The 24320-nt window shown below is 39.2% G+C and overlaps 1 protein-coding gene and 1 long non-coding RNA gene across 5 annotated transcripts in view; one reads left to right on the plus strand and one right to left on the minus strand.

Moving 5' to 3' along the window:
- Window positions 1–1547: 1547 nt before the first annotated feature.
- Window positions 1548–13951, minus strand: LOC132335466 (uncharacterized). Of its 4 annotated transcripts, none has more exons than XR_009488672.1 (4): window positions 13588–13951; window positions 13209–13310; window positions 10581–10686; window positions 1548–5659 (listed from the first exon to the last, which is right to left on the minus strand). It is a non-coding gene; the product is annotated as an uncharacterized LOC132335466 (long non-coding RNA). The 4 variants fall into 4 exon arrangements; XR_009488671.1 differs by having other exon boundaries at window positions 13543–13951; XR_009488669.1 differs by lacking the exon at window positions 10581–10686.
- Window positions 13952–14001: 50 nt separating this feature from the next.
- CYTH3 (cytohesin 3) overlaps window positions 14002–24320 on the plus strand; it is a 49024-nt gene continuing 38705 nt past the window's right edge. Inside the window, exon 1 of the mRNA XM_059862031.1 lies at window positions 14002–14264. Within this exon, the coding sequence (XP_059718014.1) occupies window positions 14234–14264 (31 nt within the window). The 5' untranslated portion in view covers window positions 14002–14233. The remainder of the gene's footprint in view (window positions 14265–24320) is intronic.

Below are 24320 nucleotides of genomic sequence, written 5' to 3' on the forward strand. Positions count from 1 at the left end.
TTAACAAGCCAGTTGCTTTCAATGTAGTTCCAAGATATTTCCTAAATAAATAGCTCCAATCTTACATCATAGCTTCATTTTAAAGGGGAAAGTAAACCATAGTAAATACATATAATGGCCATAGCAACTCTCCTGCATCATCCAGGATAAACATTGCTGGGTGTTTCTCTGCACAGTTAAAATCACCATGAAATTAACAGATATGCCAGAGCTTTTGTTTCTGTTGAATGAAATATTTCCATTAAGGAAGCAGAATAAATATGTATCCTCTACTAAATGTTGAACATTAAAAAACATTTAAACAGAAGCTGTTCACCCTTCAGAGATCTCTCTTCTGAAAGCTGCTATCAGGTGACATTTTAATTCTAGACTCAAAAAGCCTGAGTTTTTGTTTGGTCTGGGGATCCCTTGCTGCCACAAGTGATAGTTTTGAGGAAGAATGTTATTGTTATGAGCTGTATTCTGAAAAGAATACAGCTCTGGTATTGGCAGCCCGGAAGAACAGGCTGATACTCTGAGTACAAAATTAATGTGTACTTTTTTCTTAATGATGAATGCTGAGATCACATTGTCCCTCAAAAGAAGCATTTAAACAGAAAAAAAGAGGAAAAAACTGAATATATTAAACGTAATAAAGTTCTATAAAGTTCTGGCATGTGGTTAGACCTCCATGGCTATGAAAGTGCTATCAATGCTCCCTGCACATCACTGCAGGTTCTCATGGCTTTGGGAATTTGTATGGCAGATCCTGAAATAGGAAACTGTAACCTCTGTCCATGATGTTGCAGCCACCCACTGTGACAGTGGTGTGACACAGCCTTAATTACTCATGTTGTCATCACTTTCAGATTGTTTATCAATAGTTTTACACACATTTATATAATTAGGCATGATACCTGCAATAGAGAGTGCTAAGGAACTCTGAATACTTCTGCAAATAAACTCAGAAATAGACATGCTACTCTGTGCACATCCCAATCTCTTCCTATTAGGATCTGAAATGCTCTGAAGTCAGATTTAAGGTGGTGGCCTATGACTTTGTGGTAGTCTCTTTGTTCATCTCATACTGTAAAATTCTGTAAGAGCAACTCATCTGTACAGGAGCCCAAATTCCCTCTTTGCAAATCTGAGATTGCCAGAGGAACTTCTTAGCAATTTACACTCATCACAACATTTATCTCTTCAGTACGTTTCTTGGCTCTTGCTTTTTCTGGCAGATATAACAGCTTAAATTTAAAAACCCCAAAACCTTAAACCAAACACAAGTACCAAAGATTCTGCTGAAGATATTCACATTTCTTAGAGAGATGATTTTTTAAAACAGGATGGAGTTCTTTGTCTTACATGAAAAAAAATAAGTATTGGATGGGGTTTTTGCTATCAAGAACTGTGGCATGTTTGTAAAGTGCACTTGTAAGCCTTGAACGTTAGGAAGTGCTTTGTCTATTTGTTATCACAAGCATTTTTTAGACATATCAAAATACTCCTTTATTTATCTTTAACCTCCTAGTTCAAAGAAAAGAAAAGAAAACAAACACATTTTGGAATTCTTTCAAGTATTATGTTTTGTTAAAAGTGCCCCCAAGTGCAAAGGACCAAAACCAACACAGACCTCTTGCTCACTGAACAAAAAGCCAGCAGCAATGACGAGCAGGATGTTTTTGATGCTCTTTGTTGGTTTTTTTCTGGGGCTAGTGGCTGAAGCCCTTAATCACTTTAGCTGGAAGTTATTCACAAATAACCCTTCTGAACTCAGTAATCCTGTCTTGCTTTGTATCATAAAAAAATCTTTTCTGCAGCAGGAATTTCTAAATGGCCTCTTAGATCTTAGCCTTGCATTCCAGGTACTGCTGACTGCAAGCACGTATGACCTGCTCCAGAGCTACAACAGTTAGAGCATTTCCAATTTTTGTCTTTTTCAATATAAAAGCATTTAAGACTAAAACAACTAAAACTATTTCATGATATTGTATTGCACCTTCTTAAGGGTTCACTTGTACCCCTTCAGGTGTTTCTCACGTTAGGTCAGGTTTGTAGATACTGAATTTTCTACCACACTGAAAATCAGAGACTAGCATAAAAACTTGTCAAAACAGAATGAAAATTCAAACCTTTTTTGAAGTTGGACAGCCTTCTTTTATCTTCTGTTCCCTCTAGCTGCTTTCTGAGTGAGAACATCTGTACAGACTACAGCAGGTTTCAAGTCCTTCACTTTGATATACTGTGTATGTTCCCAACAATCTGTTGCTTAAAATAAAAGCTGTCTGGTCTGTGTTGTCACTGTCAATCATAATTTTCAGAGCTCTTCCTCACATTTTCTTTCTGGTTTATAATCATTCGTTTGCAGTTGATAGCTGTATCTTCTGCTTTCCTTCTATTTAGCAAAACTACTTACTTGCCAGTGCTGGCAAGCACAAGTCTGCAGAGCTTTTCATCACTGGATATTTTGTCCCAGTCAGTTCATCAAGCTTTTTTTGCTACTTGCTCAATTTACAGTTAATTCTAATATATTTTCATTAGGTATCCATAAGGAATTGTAGGTATTCCTGAATGGATTTTTGAGCATTTCTCTTTCATCACATAGGAAGTGTTTTTTTTTGAAGGCCTCTATTGAAACAGCACTGTCCAAAGGTTTGATTCCATTTTATATATGGCTATTGTTACTATAGTTAGTATAAAAGAATGCTTTTATAAGTGACAATATTTCTGGTCAATCTTTGTTACTCACATGTGTTTGTTAAATTCAGCAGGTAATCTGCCTGGGAGGGCTCTTCTGCCTCCTAGCAGATATTCCAGCCATGGTAAAATAATGAGATACACAAGGTGACTCCTCTCAACCTAACACACAAACCTGAGAGACAAGGAATAAACTCATGGAGAAAAAAAACAGAAAGACCAACCAATTAAAAAAAAGTGTTTTGAACATATTAGTGGTTTAATTCAATAGGTTTTTTTTGCCAGAAACATGGGATGAAAAGGTATGAATTAAAACCTGAGAGAGGAAGCAACCTTGACACAATTTTCCTTTATAATAGAAATTGTCAAGTAATTCAGATCACATAGGGAGGGTAGGGTTAACTAAGGACTGGAAATGCGCTCAGAGGAAATAAAAAAAGTGCAAATATTTTACAACCTTTCTGTGGAAAAGGAAAATCACACATTTACTATTATTCCCCTAGAGGTATTTCTGTTGTCCTTCCAGCCCTTCATGCACCTTATCATAATGCTATGTGGAGAAAACAAGGTTGGGGGGGTTTTGTTGTTGTTTTGGTTTTCTTTGTTTTTGTTTTGTTTTGTTTTGTTTTTTTTTGGTTTTTTTGCATTTCAGAAAGTGTAATCAATAAGAAAAGAAATGTGATAGTAGGATTTATCTGTTTAAGTACCTTAGAGTGGTTTCAGTAGGACAAATCACAGCTCCAATCCTGTAATCCAATCACACAAGATCAGTACTGATGTCTGGCCCTGTTGACTTAATCAGAGCTCTGGAGCTGAGGATCTGCCTGTGTGAGCTGAGCTACAATGCTTGGACTTGGTGATTTATGGGAATATCACTAAATTTGGCTTGGGTTAAAAGTGCAGCCCCATGCACAGCAGAGTCAATGTGAATCTTCCCAGCCATTCCAACTGAGACAATATCATGTTCCTGAAGGGCCTTGACATTTATTGCATACATTCCAAATACTGTACTCTTCACAGAACAGCCATCTTTAAGTGTATTATCTTGAAAAAAAGAGACAGAATTTACCATCTGACAATTACAATAATAAAATACATCATGTCTAAAATTATAGCATAGGAATGGTCTTCTAAGAGAGATCTCCTAGGAATTCCAGTTTATAAAATGGTAACATTTGCTACTTTCTTTGAATTATTAAATTGATAACAGCTTTTGATAAGACTTTTTACATAGCTTTAAGCTCACTACTGCTTTTTAATCTTAGACATTCTCATAGGAACTGCTCAAAGTAATTGTTAACAAGGTTATTAAAGCTTTTTATGATAAGGAAGTGTAACTTTTTTATTTCCTGGAGTACTAATTTCCTTTCTCAGCTACACAATGTTCATTTGTGATATGCTGGGTCTTGTATTACTTTGCTTGCTGTTGTTGCTGCAGTTGAACATAATTTTAATATATTTATCTACTACTATTGATCAATAGTAGTAGATAAATATATTAAAATTATGTTTCAATTATTTATGATTCAATTATTCAGTGATATATGTAAAATGACATCTCAAGAAGTTGCTGTTGTTATCATGGTAAAGTACTACAGAAGTGTTAAAAAATTGTTGATTGTTAGCAGAAGGGGAAGAGACATTGTTTTAACAATGGAGGCAGACTCCAAACTCAAAGGTGGAGTTTGTGTCTAAACTTTTACTAAGGGGCTCTGAAGGAAATCAAAGAGTTCCTGTTATCCAAGTGAATGTGAGTGGACAAGCCTCTGTTCAAAACTGGACTGAAACCAAGGTAGGATGTCCAACCAGCTTTGCAGCAGCATTCAGGGAGTCTTTTGCTCATCATGCTCCCAGCACACCTCTAATATTGTGATCTAGAGCTAAAAGACCATTTCGTTAACATAAAATATGAAATTGTAGTTTTCCTGACTGCATGTAGTAACTACATATACACACTTAAATATAAACATACACATGCATTAATATCTGCTTGTTTAGATCAAGGATATATTCCTGCCTAAGTGCTGTCCATAAATGATTAAAAGGGCAGTAGAAAGAATGGAAACACACCCCAAGTGTGCAGCTGTAGGTGCTGCATTAAGCAGGGTAAAAGCACATATTTCTTTGCTCTTGTGTTACTCTGGAATTAGTACAGACCTTCCAAAAGCCCACTGTGATAAAGATATTGCTTTATTCATTGCTGCTGCCTATGTCAGTATTCTGGAGTAACAGCTTTTATTGATTAGCAGTTTAGATTTCTAAGAATACTGATTTATCTGCATTTATCTGTCATTACTTGCAGTTTCATAATCTAATAAAAATATTATCTCATTTCTAATAGGTTCAAGGCAGCATTTCATTATTTTAGCCTAAGAATATGAAGAATTTATCTCTTTTTAACTCATATCAGAATATCCCAGCTTTACTAAAACAAAATTAAAATTACATTTATAGAAGAGAATGCTTTGTACAAATTATGCAGAAAGTCCAAACCATTTCAGGAAAAAGCAGCAGCTAGAAAAAGAACTGCCAGGCAACTTTACTTTGTAGAGAGTAAATATGGAAATTCCACAGAAACAATCAGAATACTGGAGATTCAAATATAAGAAACATACAGAAATACTTCATGGAATGATTTAATGTATGGAGGAGGTAACCACTCCTGCCAACAAGATGAAAAGGTTTTAACTGTGAATGAGACAATATTTAAGAACATAACTAGTGCTTGGCAGTGTATTTATCTTGCAAATGTGATTAAGATGTTGAAAAAATTATCTGTTTGTTTTAATTGTAGTTACCTGCCATCTTGTTTTTCAGGTTTGGAGTCGTCCTTAACTGCCGAGCTCTGGAAAAGCCTTTCAGAGTAAAGAGCAGGGGCAGGGTTTTGTTACTCTTGAGAATTCAGCTGTGCTCATTATCCATGTCCTACTGGATACCACTTCCAGCAGGAACAGCAGAATGCAGGCCAGGGGGAAGAACATCCCTGCAGAAAAGAATTCATTTGTTCTCAGCTGGTACAAGAACTGAACTAAGTATCCAGATTCTCATGCTTTTGAAGTGTTCCCCATCAACAGCAGATTTCAAAGACTGCTATGTGAAAGTCTTTCAGGTATAACTGTACTGTTATTCCCTAATGCTTTCAATTTTTTCCCCACAAACCTAAAAAGAAATGGAGAACAAAGTCTATTTAAAAAACATGTTCTTTATCCAGTGTGAAAACATTGAGCAGTACACATTTTCTTAAGCAGCTTTGTGCATTAAAAGTAAAGGGAGTAACTTTTTATAAAATATGCTTTAATAGTTCCACTGTTTTGAAATAAAATTATTTGCTTTCAAAATATAGGTCCACCATCATTGTTTAATTTGGATATTTGGGAATTTCATATATTCTGCTGAATGGCTCACCTGATCGATGCAGACATCCTTAAGAGGAGAGCTTGCATCTGTGCAAATAAGATTTCTGCTATTTGAAAATATAACAAAACTTTTAAAGATCCACATTAAAAGGAAACAAAAAATGTTTAATTTAATCACTTTATAGGACATTGTTGTTTCTATTGTGTTTTGTACACTAAGTCAAAATTTTTTTAATGTCACATTCCTTGTTTAGTCCAAAGCATGGCAATCTGCCAGCCAGAGCTTTTAGTGATAAATTCTGCTATACAAAGCAAAAGTTTTTATATGTGAGGCCACTTCCTTCTGCTATTTTATCATCTTCCTGGTTTTGTCTGTTTTCAATAAATGCCTTTGTATTTTCACATCTTTTATATGCTTGTATACACAGACACTTTCCTCTGCATTAAAACTGATAGTTGCAAGTTGTTAAGGATAAAAAAGACAGACTGTTGACTTAAATTTCATTGCACTAATACACTATATGAATGCTTTAATGTTACTGCATTAAAAGATCTTAACATTGATATTAAAAGTATTTCCTGAATTTGGCAGTGGGGTGGAGAGGCAAGGATGATGTTTCATAATAAGGTTTTAAAATGGAAATAATCTCTGGGTACAGCTACACTTTAGTACTACAGATTGGCAGATGAAGGCTGGGTTCTCACAGTGAATTTGCATTATTTTAAAGCATCTCAAATTTAAACATATTGAAATTTAAAATCTGAAAAGAAATTATGGTGGAGGTTAAACATCTCTCCTTTATCTGTCCCAAGGGGCTGAATACTTCTGCCTGAGGAGAAAAATCTAAAAAAACTCATCAGTCAAGAGAAGCCACAGAGGCCCCTGCACACACAGTGGAAGCCAATCAGTCTTGAGGGAAGGGAGAATTTGAGTTAGGAGAAGGATGAGATTGGAGGGAAAAAGTTGAACTTGCAATGTGGCAAACTGGAGAAAAGCTTCTGGAACATACAAGAAAGAGAAGCTGTCTCTGCTGTCACTACCCATTTTAGCAGTCTGTCATGAATTCCTCTTTCCCACAAAAAAATGTTACCAAGGATGTAAGCTACAAATCATCATGCACTAATCTTTTTATGAAGACTTTTTTTTTGTTGTTCTGCAGACGTATTGTTGTTTTACAATCATATTAATAGACTAAAAATAACAAGGCCAGTTCACCAGACTTAAATTACAATTCTGTTTCTCAAGAATTATTATTTTATACTGTGCTGATTGAGATCACAGAAATCTTTTTCTGACCACAGAGGTATAAGGTACCAAATTCATCCTTCCTGTAACTGTTCTGAGGTAAATGGAGTTACATAAGGAATTAATTTGACCTGTCTCCTCCATTTCCTTGGAAAAATTCTTTGTTTTAGCTCTTGCCAAGTTTTAACTTCGACTCTCCCTTGCTTAACATCTTCTTGTGCCTAGAGAAAAGTTTTTCTTTCTTTAAGACTATAAAGAGAAATACAGCAGGGGAAAGGCAATTAAGGTGAGGATCTGCTTTTTAAATTGGAAGTACAATTCAGTTATGGTAAGAAAACGCCAAAACCTTTTTATTTGGTATAGATGTGTATGGGATTATTCTTACATCTGCGAGGATATGAAAGGTATAAAACAGCACATATAACCATGAGAGGGTAAGGATTTAAGTAATGTTTTTCTGCCTAAGACCCATTTGTTTATTTCTAACTGCAACATCTGTAATAAATGGGGACCTTTCTTGGCTAGAGACAATAAGAATTTAAAATATTACACATCACCTTTTAACAAAGAATCATCCCCTTTCCCTAGACTCAACAGGTATATTCAAAAATAACCTATGAGAGAAGCTGAAAGCCTACTCTCAGCAGTATATAACTGCAATTTCATGATGCAATAAATTTAATTTTTGGATGGCAATGTGGCATGAAATTCTTTGTACAAATTCAACTTGGCAGTACAAAATTATTTAAAACCCAAAACCCTCAAAAACAAGGACTGGTGAGTGGTTTTCCTCCTGATGGTTTTATGTTAGAGTTGATAACATCTGTCTCCCTGCTGCCAGTAAAAAGCCTGGATAAAGCTTGGTCTAAACTCATAGCTCACTAAGAGAAATGCAAATACATGTTCACATTTAATCTTGTTCAATTTATTACCATTAGATGATCTAGGATTGCACAGATGAGATGTAACTAGCATGTAAGCCTGAGTATAGGCTCGGTTTGAGAAGGGCTGAGCATGAGGGATCAGAAAGTGAAATTACTGGAGAGTCTGTGGTTCAGAGTAAGGTTATAATTACACAGGGATATTGTCCCCACAGACAAACTTACCATCCAGCAGCCTCCCTTCCTTCTTTCCACACCATCTGTGTGTCACAGTCTACCAGTGCTGCAGTTGTGCCAATGCAACTGTTTGTGGGTCCAGAGCATGAATTTAATGATTTCAATGGAATAATTCTGGTTAAAAATGATTAGACAGAACTTTAAAAATCTGGATTGAGTGATTTGATTTATAGCATGGCTTCATGAACAGCTGCACAAACAGCTCAGAGGCCACAATAAGTCAAAATCATTAGTTGCCAGTTCCTGCCCCTGTCTGAATTTATGGTTCCATATTTATTAAACCCAGATTTGTGCACTGCTGACTTAGCCAGCAGCAAGATTTGAGCCAGCTCATGTGGAGATATGCCATTGCATTTCACTCACTGGTGAATCAACAAGAGCACCTGGTGTGACCCTTCTAACACTGTCTGTCATCAACAAGTTCAGCTTGTCACTTGGCTGCCACCTGTGCCAGGGGATGCCAGCCCTGGTACACTGGGCCTTGGCTGAGGAGGCTTCTTCAGGCAGGAGAAGGAACCATGGGGGCTCCCATCCATCAGCTGCTGGCACGTGCACGCAGCCAGAGCAGGACTCACGCTTGGTTTGCAGCCCAGCTGAGGCTCCCACTGTAGGATGAATCAGGAATTTTAAATTCCCAGGCCTTGCTGAGACTGGACAGTGGGATGTGAGAATACATCTAACCCTGCCAAGCTGGACTTAGCCAGCAGAGGGGAATTCAGACTGTGGCTACTTCTCAGGGTGGGAACAGTCTGGCCTTAATCAGCACAAACTCCTTCGAGAGTTAATTTACATCAAGTTCTTACACTTTCCTGGGATAGAAAAACCCTCTCCAGCTTCATGCAAAATTCCATTCATGATCTGTTTCAGCCCATGTTCTTTGAATCCAAGTCCTCTTTTTCTGTTATTTTAGGCCCAGCTTTCATGCTAGAAAGCATCCTGCTTGTGTCTAGTACTGTGCATAATTAATACAGGTAGAACAAGTTCTAATGCAAAGTGTATTTCAGATCAGAAGAATTACAGAGGTGATGGATCTTTGCAATTTTTGATGCATTTTGTTTTCCTCACTGGGACATTCTGGTGTTTTTTCCTCAATGACTCACAAGTGGCCCTATCAGTGTTACACAATGGAAACAACCACTGCCTTCCAAAACCAGTAATATTTGATGCTAGGGGTAGATAAAGCTCATTTAGAAATCTTAAAAAACCCACAAACCCTCAAATGTGTTAAGAATAGGAAAATAACTGCAAATAAAATTCAGGATATGATTGCAAAGTTAATCTGAGAGAAACCCCTGCAAAATTTTTAGAAGGGACATATCTTTATTCTTGGGGGTTTTGACTATTTTAATGGATCTAGCTTCCTATCCATACAAAAAAGCACCATTCATAAAAGATGTTTGACTTGCTAAGCTTTAGCTTTGATGTTCCCCAAAGCAATATAAAATACCTGCATGTAAAATTTTTTTGGACTAAATGAAAGGTACAAGCACTTTTAAAACCTTTGAGACAACCAGCAAACAGGATTTTCTACAAAAATGTTTTTCCAGCTGACAAAAATATGATCAGTGTGACAACATAAACATTTTAAGAAACAATACAAGGCTAAAACCCATCTGCCAGGCAGAGGAAGTCAAAGAGTTTGCCTGAGGGGTTTAAGAATATCAGATTATTCAAGTACTGAGAAATTAAAAAAAAAACCCCAAAAAATAGGGGGAAAAGGGACATGCTGATGGTCTAAGACTTTCCTGAATGGAAACTATTTGGCAATGCTTCTTAAAAAATAACAACTGTTTGACTGTCTAGATTTGAAACAAAAGTATTCTTTAATACAGTGGCTGGGTATCAATGACAGTGATTCTGTCAACAAGATGATGTTTTAGGAAATGTAATGCTTGCACCATTTTCCTAAACGTGAGCCATTCATGTGAGCAAGCTGCAAAATCAACCAATTAATTCTAGATTATAAAACACTGCACAACACCTGTATTGTTTAAGATGAATCTGTATTTTTGGTATAGATCTATATTCTCTAAGAATGTATTATTAAGACTGCACAGATGTTCATGTCTCTAAGATGAACTGTTTTCCTCCAGGGTAACTATCCATCTCACAGATCCAACAGAAATCACACTAAGCCAGACTTGCAAATGAGTGATGTCTTGCCTACACAAGAAACAGGAGTACCTGCATGGAGGTGAGCCTTCCTTCCAACAGTAAGGAGCATTATTCCATCTCCCTGTGGCTGATACTGACATCCAGTCTGATGGCCCAAGAGTTACTTTATTTCTTTCTGCATTGAGAAAATTCCGAATTTTATGTCTTACACTTGAATACAATGCTACTATGAACATCCTCATAGCTCATGCTTTTGATTAGAAATAAAAACTTTATGAAATCTATAATCGTAAAATTTTTATTTTCATTCACTGCTCTTGGAATCTGGTTCAAACTGAAACCCAAAGGAATAGCTTAATATTTAATGAGCTTTATAGACCACAAAAATGTGATGTAAGGGTTTCAGTTGTCTTCACTGACTCTCTGTATAGGGACAAATGCCATAACAGATGTGCTCCTCAACTCTTAAAATGAAAAATGACATGATAAATTACTTCTTAGTGGAATCTGAATCAGAACAGTTACTGAACTATCCAAAGAGGCACAGGAAAAAAAAAGAAGACAAAGTATATTACCTGAAAATTCAGCAAGTAACGACATTTATCATTGAGGAATCAACCCTGCCAACAGCAGGTTTGGAGAAAGCCCAATTTTCCACTAAAAGACCTTCTATTAGACTATTATTTACATGAATGACAGCCTAGAAAGTTCTTCCAACACAGAAGGTTAGACTTGTGGATATGAAACTTACAAAACATACTGGTGGTAAAAACAGACCTAAGACTATAGAAGATACTGCAAGAAGGAAAAAAAAAATCATGCAATCCTGAGAAAACTGTTGATTGAAAGTCTCAATAATATGAAGAAAAAAATTAAAATTCATATGTACTTCAAACCAGAAGAATGATCAAAATTCCAGAAAACAAAGTAGATGCAAAAAAAGTTATTCACATGAGGAGGAAATAAATTATTGGAGTCTGTCTTGGAATTTGCTGAGATTGTAACCTGTATTGCTCCTGGCATCTTTGTTGGTAAGGAACTATCCCATACTTCATGATAGTGGTGTTACTGTTGAACTGCCAAAAACCAGGGAGGAGTTCTGCTATGGCAGAACTGCTATAGCTACAATGTGGAACTGTGACTGTAATTCTTCACTTGATTTTACACATTTTCAAACAAATCTACTCCTGACCTAGTTAGGTTTACAGCCAGACATGAGCTTTACTTTATACACAGGAAAATGAGGCAACAGGGTGAAAGGTTTGATCTTAAAAGTTTCTGTGACACCTCTAACCTACAAATTGAACAGCTTTGTCCACTAAAGCACCTTGTACACAGATGTAAGTTTTATGTTTAGAACACTTGTAGGATCAGGCCCATGCAAAAGTAACTGTATTTATGATATACACAGCATGAATGAAAATGTTTTAAGGAATATCTGCCATCCTTTCAAAGACACACAAAGGCCTTGGAGAGAACACTATAATTTCAGTACTCTTTTGCACTATGTATCATTAATAAGTCATCCTACTAAAGCAGGACTGGAAAGAACAGATTCTTCTTGGGAAGGTATTAAATGACATATATTCCAGAGTTCCAACACAGAAAGCTATATATTCAGCAAAACACTGCAAATTTCCCTATTCAAATTAATACTGAAGGTATAATAAAGAGCCTTTTCCATACCTCATGAGTTTGGAATTGGATTTCACCAAGGAGTTTCTATTAAATACTGCAACTGGTCACTTGTAACTAGGACAGACATTTTTCATATCTTCCTTGCATCACAAAATAATTTTTCACTTTGCTATTAATTTGGAGAGTTTTAAAACTAGTTTTGCTTTTATGCAGTCAACAGGACTTTTGCACTGAATGGGTGGGAGGAGGACTGGTCTCCACACTTCACTCTCCCCTGCTATTAGAATGAGTGATAAGCCTTTTTTATTTCGGGGGGGGAGGGAGGGAGGGGGGGAGGGAAGGAAGGAAGGAAGGAAAACATAAAAACATATACTTTATATAAAGGTGTAAAACAGCATAAATTAAATGACAGCAAACAATCTGTGATTGATTATAAAATTAGAATTTTTCTCATGAACCAGATTCCCCACTAATGTAAATGAACAGTTTGCTCAGTGTGCAAAAATATTCAGAGCCCACTGTCAGTTCATCTGCACTAAGACTTATTTTAAACCATCCTTTAATGGCACTTTATAGACATAATTTCAAAATAAATCTCTTACCAAGGTGATGCTTCTGTTTTATGTAATCATATCCTTTTTATAACTAACTTACTAAACTTGTAACAATATTTAATTTCAAATATGAAAGATAAAGAGGAGTATTTTACAGGTTTATGATTTTTAGATGAGGTAAAACACTTTATCACCAGAGCAGCTGTCAGAGGCAAACCTCAGCTCTCAGCAAAATGGGCTGTAATAACCACCTATTAGCAGCCGTGTCAAGAGGTGAGTGCTCCTGACACAGCTTCCTAGACGGTGCTCTGTCCCATGCCAGCCTGCAAAAGGAAAATGAAAACCCCGATATTTTCCTGTTGGCTGACCTTTTCCTCCCACAGCTTCCTTTCTGAATAAAATTTTGACACGAACGGTTTTTAAAAAATAATAAGGGGCGGTGCCAAGGAAGGAAGGAAGGAAGGAAGGAAGGAAGAGTGATGTGTGCCAGTACACTTCAGCTTACCTTTACAGACTCTGGAGGCTGCTGATATCCCGACTCCCATGGTAGGTAACTCACTGAAGATCTTTACTGAAGACTAAAGAAATGCCACAGATGCTCTGGCTCCTAGGGCAGTAAGCAGGAGTCCTTTCTGTTACCCACAGAGACAATGCTCACCAACACAAACCCCTGCATCGCCCATGGGGCACAGTCCCATTTCTACACCAGGCTCCCCATGACCCCTGTGGCAAGGGGAGCACCCAGCACTGGACAAAAGAACCAGGAGCAAGCGAGAACCAGCAGAAAGCATGCAGAAACATCAGATGTCTCGGGCTCTTTTCCAGAGACTTCAACCCACCTCGTCCCCCTTCACTACAGTGCTTCAGGCCATCTCAGCCCTCACCTTCCAGGCTCCTCCCGCTCCCCTTTATAATTCCCAAAAGAGTCTTTAGACCTCCACAAAATAGTCAGGGGCTCCGCAGACATTTTCTGGCTCTTGCAGACCCCAAAACACGACCTCGGCCGGCACGAGCCCAAGTGACTCGGCCCAGACTCCTCTCGCTCCCAACCGCCCGGCTGACCCCCGACAGCCCCCGGGCAAGTCGGTTTAGGGGCCTCAGCGAAGTGCGGGACCCGCCGGGGAGGGAACACCGCAAAGGGCAGGCGGGAGGCTCCGCTCCGCAGCGGGGCTCGGCCGGGCCGCTGAGGGGGACGGGCAGCGCTGCGCTGGCCGCGACCCTGCGGCGCGGGGGTGGCGGCGGAGGGGCCGGGCGGGGCCGCCTCCCCTCCGCGGGTCACATGAGAGGGGCGGGCGGCTGGGCCGAGGCGGTGGTGGCTGCCGGGGCTGAGGTTGGGTTGGGCGGGGAGGGACGGGACTGCGGAGCGCAGCAGCAGAGAGCGGCGGCGGTAGTAGCAGCGGAGAAGGAAGAAGAAGAGAAGAAGGAGAAAGAGAAGGAGCAGGAGCGGCCGCGAGGCGCCGAGCGAGTGGAACGAGCCCCGGGCCTCCCTGAGCCGCGGCCGCCGCGGAGCGCCTTGCCCGCGGTCCCAACATGGACGAAGAGGGTGGCGGAGGTGGCGGCGGTGAGTGCGGGGCTCGTGCGGGGGGAACGCGGCCCCTCAGCCGGCGCTGCGGGCGGCAGGACGGCAGGAGCCCCCGGGAGCTGCTGCGGCCGCGGCCCCTGCCGCCGGTGCTGCCCCGTCCCGCCCGGCGCCCCCGAGCCGAGCCGCTGTGTCGGCGCTACCGAGCAGTGCCCGGGCGGCAGGGCGGGGGGTCGGGCCACAATGGGGGCTCTGTGTCCCGCGCCCGGGCAGGGTCTGGCGGGGGCGCGGCGGGTCCGGGCGCTCCCGGGGCGGCAGGGCAGGGCAGGCGGGTCCCGGCCCCGCCGCCGTGACAGCCCCGTTCTCGCTGCTGCAGCTGCTCCTCCGCTGCGAGAGGGGAAGGGGCAGAGTATGAAAAAGTACGCGTCTGGGGGTGTAGGAGCGGAGCAAAGAGTAATTGAGCTCTGCGAGGGCTCTGTTTGTGTGTGTCATCTTAATGGAGGCTCGGTGATAATCACGGGGTGGTTCAGCCAGTTTAAACAAGGTGAACTGTTTCCAAAGGCAGCGGCGTTAACCTTACTAGATACTACTTTTAGAAAATCCGGACTCGCACGTTGGGGAAGCTTTTATTTGTATTTTTTATCTTTCGGAGACCGGCTTGCGCGCTGCCCCAGTTTAAGGTACTGCAGACGTGCCACACGCTTCCCTCCTGTAATTTATAATGTGTTTTGTGAGTGCGTGTGTAAAGCTGCTGCCTGAAATAACCAGTTCTTGTGTATCATCAGCGATAATGGTGGCTGAGCAGGAGCTGATCCTGCCCTGGGGCAGAGGGATCGACGGCATGGCCTGCCCTGTATTCAGTGTGTCTGTGCCCGTCTGTGCCCTGGTGGTGCGGAATGGAGCCATGAGGGTATATCTTAAACCAGATGCTAAACAGGCGGCCTTTGAATGCATTGGCTGATCTCTAAATAGGTAAAGTAAGGGCTAAGCATTGTATGATTAATAGTTGTGTGCTACTTGCTAATTCTAAATATAATTACCCAGAACTCGGAAATCAAGAGGGTGTGGTGTTTGTTTTGACAAGTTGAAAAAATAATGCTGTGATGAATCAGAAAAATAATTCTTCAAGCAGTGGGTTGGAAATGTGGCCATTTCTCAGCAGGCATTTCTGCTTTTTTTGACAGTGATAGACTTAACTCTTAAAAAAAAAAATCTGAAAAAGGAAAGCAAAAAACAAAGCGAGCCAGTCCTGAAAAGTTATTATTCAAAGCAATTGAACACTGTAATTGTAAAGAGCAGAAAGCTCATTTAACTCAAAATATGTTATTTTCACAGTATTATGGACTTGCATCTCTAAAGGGAAATGAACATGCTTGTTATCTCTACTAACCCTGTGTAATATAGTACTTAATAACATGCAAAATGTAAACTAGAAAGTGGACATGTTGCTGAATTGATCTTCTATAAGATGTTAAGCATTTCAAAGTTGGATTTGCATAGGAGGACAAATACTCAGAACCTGGGGATGACACAGTCTGCATTTAGCTAAATGCTGATTCTATATGTGAAGCCTGATTTGTACCTCTAGCATGCAAGTGAAGCTAATATCACTTTAATAAACACGTTGCTTTTTGGGGGCAAAATACAGTATAGTGTATTGTTGTAAAGCAGTCACAGACAAGACTGGAGTTTGGTTTTGCAATTGGTGTATACGATATTTTACTCTGACTTCTTGTAAGTGTTGCACTTTATTTTTGAATAGAGACCCAGTCTCACTTCTTCTTAGGGATTGTTGTCAGTTTGGAACACCAGGATTAGTTAGGTTGCTTCTAGCTAATGAATTGGCAAGTTGTTATTTTGTTTGGGTTTTTTTCCCTTTTTTTTTTTCTTTAATGACAGGAAACGTGTGGATTTGACAGCCTGTTTTAAAACTCTTTATTGGTGTTGAGTAATGAGACTTGTGATACCTGAGCAATGAGACTCCCTTTGGAGCCTGACCAGGGCAGCTCAGTGTTTTGAACTTCTGCAGGACATTCTAAATCCTCATAAAATTGACATTATTGAATGGGAAACTCTTACAGCTAAGCTTATCTCTCTGCACAGGTACTTTGGGAAGTATACAAAATTATTTAAGGGCTGCACAGAGTCACCCTAATTAGAGACTTGAACTAGATAAGCATGTAAATATCTAGGACATTAAAGTGTGATTCAGAAGGTAAGCTGCTATTCCCAGTTCAGCTCTGCCTGCTGCGCTGCTCATCACTTTGATTTGCATCCTATGCTTCAGTTCTCTTATTTGTCAAATGGGGTCAGTTGTTTTACCACCTCTGATAAAAACTGTGAATGAAAACAGAGCTGTGTAAAGTTAGAATTGATTATTTTAGAAACACTCGATGGAAGAGAAATGCTAATTAAGGGGATTGTTCTCAGTACCTCCTTTTCTTTTGTGTGTGGAGCCCTAAACAGGGCCGTGTCTTTATGTTATACAATCCACTTCCACACAAGCCTCCCATTGATTTCAGCAGAGGCTCTGTGCATGGATTATTGATGCGATATGATCCGAGTCAGTTGGTGTTTGGCTCAACTTGCTTTTGTGTCCTGATTAAAATATCTCTGTGGTTTGCTTAGTGCAGGAAATTTCTCCTCCTCCCTCTCCTCACTTGGTTTAAAACTACATCTTGTGTGATTTGAGTGGCTTTTCTCACAGGCTCACAGTCAGGTGGTGGTGGTGCCAGTGGCTGGGACCCTCGCGTTCAATGGTGCTCTTGGTGTGGTCACACAGTGAGCGAGTGATCCTCTGTGAAAGGTCAAAATGTATAAACAGTCAGTGCTGCAGGCACAGGATAGAGCTCCTGTTTGTTTTCTGAATTTGACTCTAGTCATCCAGCAGCTCTTCAGTGCCCCCCATTCAATTCTGTGTCATTCCTCTAGAAAAAGCCTGCAAGGTTGGGTACTTACCAGCTTCTGTATGTTTGTTTTATACTGCCTCTACAAAGGGCTCTAAACACACATGCCAGAAGGTTGAAGTCCTGCTTCCACTTGATAAATAGACCAAATTATAGCACTAATTATGGCATTGAGGTTTCCCTACTGTTCCCCAAACTCTGTGCTTTGTTTCTGAATGTCAAAGCTCTTCTGGGATAGAGCAGTTGGGTTGCCAAGCTCTGTTAGTTGCTGGCTGTGTTTGCCAGCAGTGGTGCCAGGTAGCACGTTGGTTCTGTGATGAGGACAGAATGTAGACAGTCCTTCATTAGGAGAGGCACCAAGAGACCAGATCGTCGCACAGAGGACTCAGGAGAGTGGATTTGCTGCCAAACCAGACTTATTGGATGACTTCTGTTCTTCTGCAAGGCAAAACAGTTACCTACTTATAGGTAAAAGCTGTTAAATGTAACAAATGATCCTGATTTTTCTTACAAAAAAGTTTTAAAATTGATTAAAAATGTATATTTAAATGAGCGGCCTCATCTCTCCTTTCCACGTTGTAATACCTTTCAAAGGTAAACCTTAAAGATACCAGAAGCTGTGAGGCCTCCTCATGGTTATAGACATTTGCTTTGCATTTAAGACTAATTCTGCATGTTTTCTTATTTTATGAGTTTCTTTCATTGTAAACAAATGTGTTTTAGTGCAGAAGAACATTAAGTAGGTTTCACTCCCTTCTCATCAAAGTGGATAACTTGTACCAGTAATTTTAAATAAAAGTTGTCTCAAAAGTCCTTCAGAGGAGGGCTTGTCATTTTAGATAGCACTCTGGGGAAATCCCAAGAATATAAAAATGCACCTGAGTATTGGATTGACCACTAAGCTTGGTTCTTGGGAGTGAAAAAGAGCCGATAGAGAGATAGTCTGTTTATGTAATTTAGTTTTTTGTGTTCTTTTGCCAGCCAGCAGAGCTGCATGCTTAGTCTCTTGTTTGCCAAATAGATATTTCTTCATGCTTAACTAATCTCATATTTCTTAGGATTACCTGTCAGCTCAGTAGGATCTTAATTTTTAGCCCAAAACCATTTAATCTGTTATCACTGCAGTAAAAAATGTCATAATAAAGTACTATCAATTATGTTGTACATCTTAGTTATTTTTGGTGGTATCAGAAAATATGCATGTTAATTGCAGTAACTTGTTAAGTTTTTCTTAGCTCAATGTTTGATATTTTTAGCTGTGACTTGGAAGAAAATGTGAAATTTTTGCTGATAGAGTTTCCAGAGGTGGTCAGTTGCCAAACTGGATGTATTGTTATATAATGGTATTTGGTGACATGCTCAGCAATGCAGGCATGCCATGGATTTAGGGGAGCAGTGTGCCTGTAACAGCCTCTGTACTGTTGCAGCTGGGAAAGAAAGCTGTAGGATTTACAGGCAGGAGCTGAGTGTATTTTGCAGAACAAGGGCTGGGAATCACAGTAATAGCACATGAAAGTGGGTACCCCATGGGCCACTGTTACCAAATGGATATTGCAATCTTTTAATACGGGAGTTCAAGAGCTTTTTCCAATTGAAGAGATGCAGTAGGTGAGACAGCACAGTGATTTTCAAGATATATTCTGCAGTTCACATCAATTTTTTCAATCCCATCATATTTATTGCTTCTTCTTCTTTCTTTTTAGGATTTTGAATGCTATTTCAAGGGAAAATAAAAAAATTTACTTTCCTCAATTTTCTTCCTTGTACAAGGGTGTGTGGTGTTAGGACAAGGGGTAAGGGCTTTAAACTGAAAGAGGGTGGATTTAGATTAGATTTTAAGAGGAGATTCTTCGTTATGAGTGTGGTGAGACACTGGCTCAGATTTCCTAGAGAAGTGGAGGCTGTCCCATCCCTGGCAGTGTCCAAGGCCAGGCCGGATGGTGCTTGGAGCAACCTGGGATAGTGGAAGGTGTCCCTGGCTGTGGCAGGAGAGTAGAATCAAAAGAGGTTTGAGGTCCCTTTTATCCCAAACCATTCTCCAATTCTACTTGCCATCTTTTTGTCCTATAAGTCTCTTTTCCTAGTCCAATAACAGTTTGAAAAGCTTAAAAATGTTTCACTTAAACTGTAGCTCCATCCTACCTGCTGCAATCTTTTGCTCCATTCTTTTCCCTCCCAGTGCAAAAATGGTTTAGTCTGATTCTTTATATACCCCATCTTTGACTCCAAGGCCAATGTTTGAGCTATCACTCGTCTCTCTCTTCCTTGTTGGAAGTCATTGAACGAGCTGTTTGCAGTCACTCTCTGAATTCAGAGTATCTCCTTGAGGTTTATCCTAGGTCCTTTCCACACTTGTCCTGACCTCTTGTACTCAGTACATTCTCTTCCTCCTCTTTGTACTGCCAGCTGCCTCTAGTACTGTTTACTATATTTTTCTTTTTGAAATCTTGTGGGTTTTGTTTTTTTTCCACTTCTTTGAAGAAGTTCTCTCCTCCTCCTCCTGCCTTACTTTGGAAGATGATCTTTCTACTGCCAACTTTTTTGGTGAAGATTAGCAGGACCCTGTTCTTGCTTTAACACTCTCTTCCTCTCTACATCTTGTTTCTGGATAAGCAAATTTGCAAATAAGAGTGGAACTATCGTATTAAACTGGTGATTCACAGTATATACTCTGTGTGCTCTGGATCCAGAACCATCTGTCCCAGCTAAAATGTTGGCTTGTTTGACATCTTAAGATTGCGTAATTGTCATCTTAAGCTTAATGAGTCTGAAACAGCTCTTAATGTTGTTTCCACCCACTTCCTCTTTTTGATGTCTTTGGACACATGCTGGCATCCCCAGTGGTTATTGACAAGTATATAGTGAGATGTTGTAATTTATTGCTTCGTAAAAAAATAGTCTGTAGAGCAGTTGTGATAAAAATGGCAGTGAAAGGCCAATGGAAGAATATTGACATACTTAGAAATAAGATATGGTCTCCTATGCAATGTTAATTTTCCCGTTTCAATGCACAAATAGATTTAATCTGGTTATGGGATCACATTTTCTGTAGACTTCTACATGGGACCAGCCAGGAGACAGGTTAGCATTTTGTGGCAATTGAGTGAATCTGTATGGATTTTTTCCTTCTTTTTAAAGTAATGTGATATTTAATGATTTCTTGTTCATTTTGTCTCCCTGCAGTTCACAAGTACTTAAGCTTGTACAAAAGATTTGCACTAATTTTAGTGAGGAGCTTGGACCTAATGACCATGTGCTTCATTCACAGAGGATAAAAATAAATCCTTAGCAGCTGGATTGTTGGGAAAACCTGTCAGTGTATAGAACTGTGAGGCAGGGATCCCAGGGAAGTGAAGAACACGTGGTGTTTTACTTTGTTTTATAAAAGCAAAAGAGAAGTTGTGTGAACAGATGTGCTGTTGGCATTTCCGACTTCTTCACAGTGCATTATTTTTGAGCAATATATTGTACAGGAAAGGTGTATAAATGAGGTAGTAAAGGTCTATTTATTTATGCCATTTGTATAATTTTAACATCTAGCAAATGGGTTTTAATTGCATATGACTTCCTTCTTTTAATTTCAACAACTTCATGGGAAAACTTAGTATTGCAAATTTTTTTGGACAGCAGTGTTTCCTCTTAGTGGGATAGACGTACGAAATCTGGTAGAAAACCATGTGTTCTGTAGTCCTCTGAGATTTGCCTGAAGAAGGAAATAGCTTGACCTATTTGGTTGCTATGAAGTAAAAACATTCTTGTTCTCTCTCTCTCTTCCTTTTTTTTCTTTTTTTTTGGTGAACATCTGTGTCACATTTATTTCATTACTTTCTGAGGTTCTTTAAGCACATTATTTGCTAATACAAAGTTTTATTTAAGGAAAATAAAGTGATGCATAGCTACTTCCACAATTTCATTCAATTTCTGGTATGTGCTTTTAAATAGGTATGATATAAGTGGGTAGGTTTTCCAGTCAAAGTTGACATGTTGAAAGGCAAACACTAATGTTATCTACTATTTTCTAGGGAAAAAAATGTGTTTGACAAATTCAGTAGGATCACATGGAGTTAACAGGAAATGTTGCATGCTGGAACCTTGGGAAATCTAAATCATAATCTCATCTAGGATTTGAAGGTGTTTTGATTTAATTTTTCAACAGCTTGGCATTCTTAGTGTGATTAGCCTCATTTTCAGGTGTTTATTATAAAAAAGTTATCTTATGCCAGGTGTATAGAAGAACTGAAACTGATTATGTTATTTAGCAGCATAATGGAAAGTGTCCCAATGAGGATAGATTTTATTGGTTTTACTAACAATTCTTCTGAATTCCATAAGAAAATTCTTCAACAAGAATCTAAGATTGGTCCATTTGCGAAGGTTGAATCTGAATTCAGATCTAGCTTTTGCTGTCATGCCCAAGGGGTTGGTTGGATTTTTTAATGTAAGTTCTTAATAAAAAAAGGAGAAACCAGTGTTGATTTTTTTAGATGAAATATGTTGAGTGTCTTAAGAAAACAAAAAAGCTATGTGAAAATTATGAACTGTGAGTCTGCTGATCTATCTCAGGGTATGGAAGAAGCTAACAGTTACTGTGGGAATTAGTTTTGGTGGCTCTTCTATCCAGCTGCTAGTTCTCACACAGCTTGTAGAAACATCTTCTGCTTAGTCAAATGAGATGGAAATTGAGTGCTGTGCAAGGTGTACTTTGGCAGAAGGAGCTGATGGGTAGGAAAACAAATGTGGCCAATGTCTCTTGTGCTCACTCTTGTTCTCACACACATGCATGCACAAAAAAATGCTGAAAAAATTAGCATATGCAAGTAAGGGAGCTGCCTCACACTGTTTTCTCTAAGAGGAGCTGTGAGATATAATCTCTTCATGAGTCACCTCTAAGGTTTTTATACAACTGCCTCATTAGCGTAACTTCTAGAATGCAGATTTTAATTATTTTTGTTTTAATATCTGATTCATATTGCAAAATACCATTGATGCTGTTTTCTTGTTGAATTCCAAGTATTCAAGAGTCTATTTGCTGTTACATTTTTGCTTTCATGTACTGTAGATATCATGTTCCTTAATAAGGTCCTTGTTTAGCTCACAATCAGTGTTGTCTGTAGAGTCAAATTCTGACATAAACAAATCCCATTGCCTTACTTACAAGGGAGGGGGAATTCTCAAAAAGGGTATTTGTAGTTGCATTAGTAACTAAAAAATAAGGAATTGTGGTTGCTTGAGGCAGTGTTTCTTATATTCAGCAGTTGGATTCCAAGTAAGTTTTTTTCTTTTTTGTCTTTCTTACTCAAGTAGGTTTGTCCTAATGAACTTCCTGCCCAGTCATTCTGTTGCACCGAGGAGGAATTTTCCCACCAGGCCCTGTACTCTGAGTATAGCTTCGACCACTTGCAAATGAAATCTTTGAATTTGTAAAGCTGCTGCATATTTTTGTTCTGCTGTTGTAGCTGCCCAGCCAGGGGATGTGGAGGAAAGTTGTTTTCCCAGGAAGTTGAGGTTAAACCACAGTGGCTGTAAGAAGAGATGGTGGCTCTGTTAAGGAGAAACTCCACTCCTGGGGAATAACTTTGCAAGTCAGATATGTTCTCTGACCATGAAACTCCTCGTGTATACAGTACAGGGCTGGATCCTGCACAGGACCATTCTCAGTCTTTCTTGAGAGACCAGAAGGACCTGGCCCCTCTCTTGTGCATGTGCAGTGCTCCTCTGGCTCTGATTCAGGCAGGAGCTGCTGTGTGCAAACCCTGCCTGCTGATGGGCCATTGTAGCAGATCTGTGAATGGATCTCTGGACTTCACTGCGTGGGGTAGATGAATGGACACCTCTCTACTGCTTTGTGGTTCTCCCTTTAAATTTTTTTTAATTTTTGGTTCAATTTTTTAAATGGCTTTTCTTTTAACTGAAAGGGTTCTGCTTGGTAGCCACCCAAAACAAGCACTTTGTTTGCCTTCAAGAACCTTTACTGAGTTGAAATAATCCTTGCTATAATCTTCATTTAGTAAACCCAGTGTATACTAATTGGGGAAAACTCACTTTGCATTTGATATCTGTCATGTAAATGCATAAATGAGTAGTCCTTATTATGGAAGTGTATGTTCATTGACTCAAAAGCAACTGTATTACTTTATAGACTTTTTATTTAACTTCCTCTTCTGCTGTTCTGACCTACCATACCCTTTTAGTCATTAAAACTATCGTATCATGTAGTAGCAGCATTTTAAAGCAGCATCCAACATTCATCTGGGGACAGGGAGAGTATCTGTACACGTGTTCCCACCATCTCTTATCAGTTGTGCTGCTGTCATCCTTGATTTGCTGTTTGCAGATTAACCATTTCGTAAGTGGAAGTTGATACTGGTAGCCAAGGCTAGTCAAAGTTTAAGGAATTGGCTCTTGTGTCTAGGAAAACATTTGTAGTCACAGAAAGGAGAGATTAAAAAGTTCCAGGTATATGGGAGTAGTTTATTCTTTGTGTAGATGTTGCTGATTAATTCTGCAATCTCAGAATTGTGGGAATCTCAGGCTGAGTCTAAAGCCTGTATTCTGTGTATTATGTGTGATCAGCCTTTCTAGGCAGCTGACATTTCAGTTTGCTGTACATGTTTCAGCAAGCATAGATGAATGGAGCATATGGATTTGATTATTTTTTTGGCTATAGGAAGTGGATTTTTGTGCATTAAATATAGTAACTTTCTTTTTTTAAATATCTGAGCGGAAGCTTCCCCACTCCCAGTGATTTTTTTTTTTTTTAATAAGAATACATGTAACTTTCTTCACTCTCATTTTGTGCAATGTAAGCTGGAAAGACTGCAGTGTTTTTAGTCTTGGTCTTGTACCAATAAATGACATAGTATCACATGAATGTTTTAAAAGATTAGGTGATATTTTATAAGAGCAAACATAAAAAAAAAGACTGGTTCAAGTCTTTCCACTGTGAATTCACTGATACTCAAAGTAAAGAGAGTATACATTATGGTATTGTTCTTATTTAGCTGAAAACTTATTTTCCTTTTGTATCTTCTACCTGAGTAAGTAAGCTTAGAAAAGTAACTTATGTTATGAAGGGGAAAGGTTGGGTGAAATTGGTAATCCAAATTAAATACAAATAATACTCTCAAGTTTATAGAGTCTGTGGGTGGGTGGACTTGGCAGATCAATCCGTTGTGGTATGTTAGACTTGAAA

The sequence above is a fragment of the Haemorhous mexicanus genome, chromosome 17 (genome assembly GCF_027477595.1).
Source record: "Haemorhous mexicanus isolate bHaeMex1 chromosome 17, bHaeMex1.pri, whole genome shotgun sequence".
NCBI classification, from domain to species: domain Eukaryota; kingdom Metazoa; phylum Chordata; class Aves; order Passeriformes; family Fringillidae; genus Haemorhous; species Haemorhous mexicanus.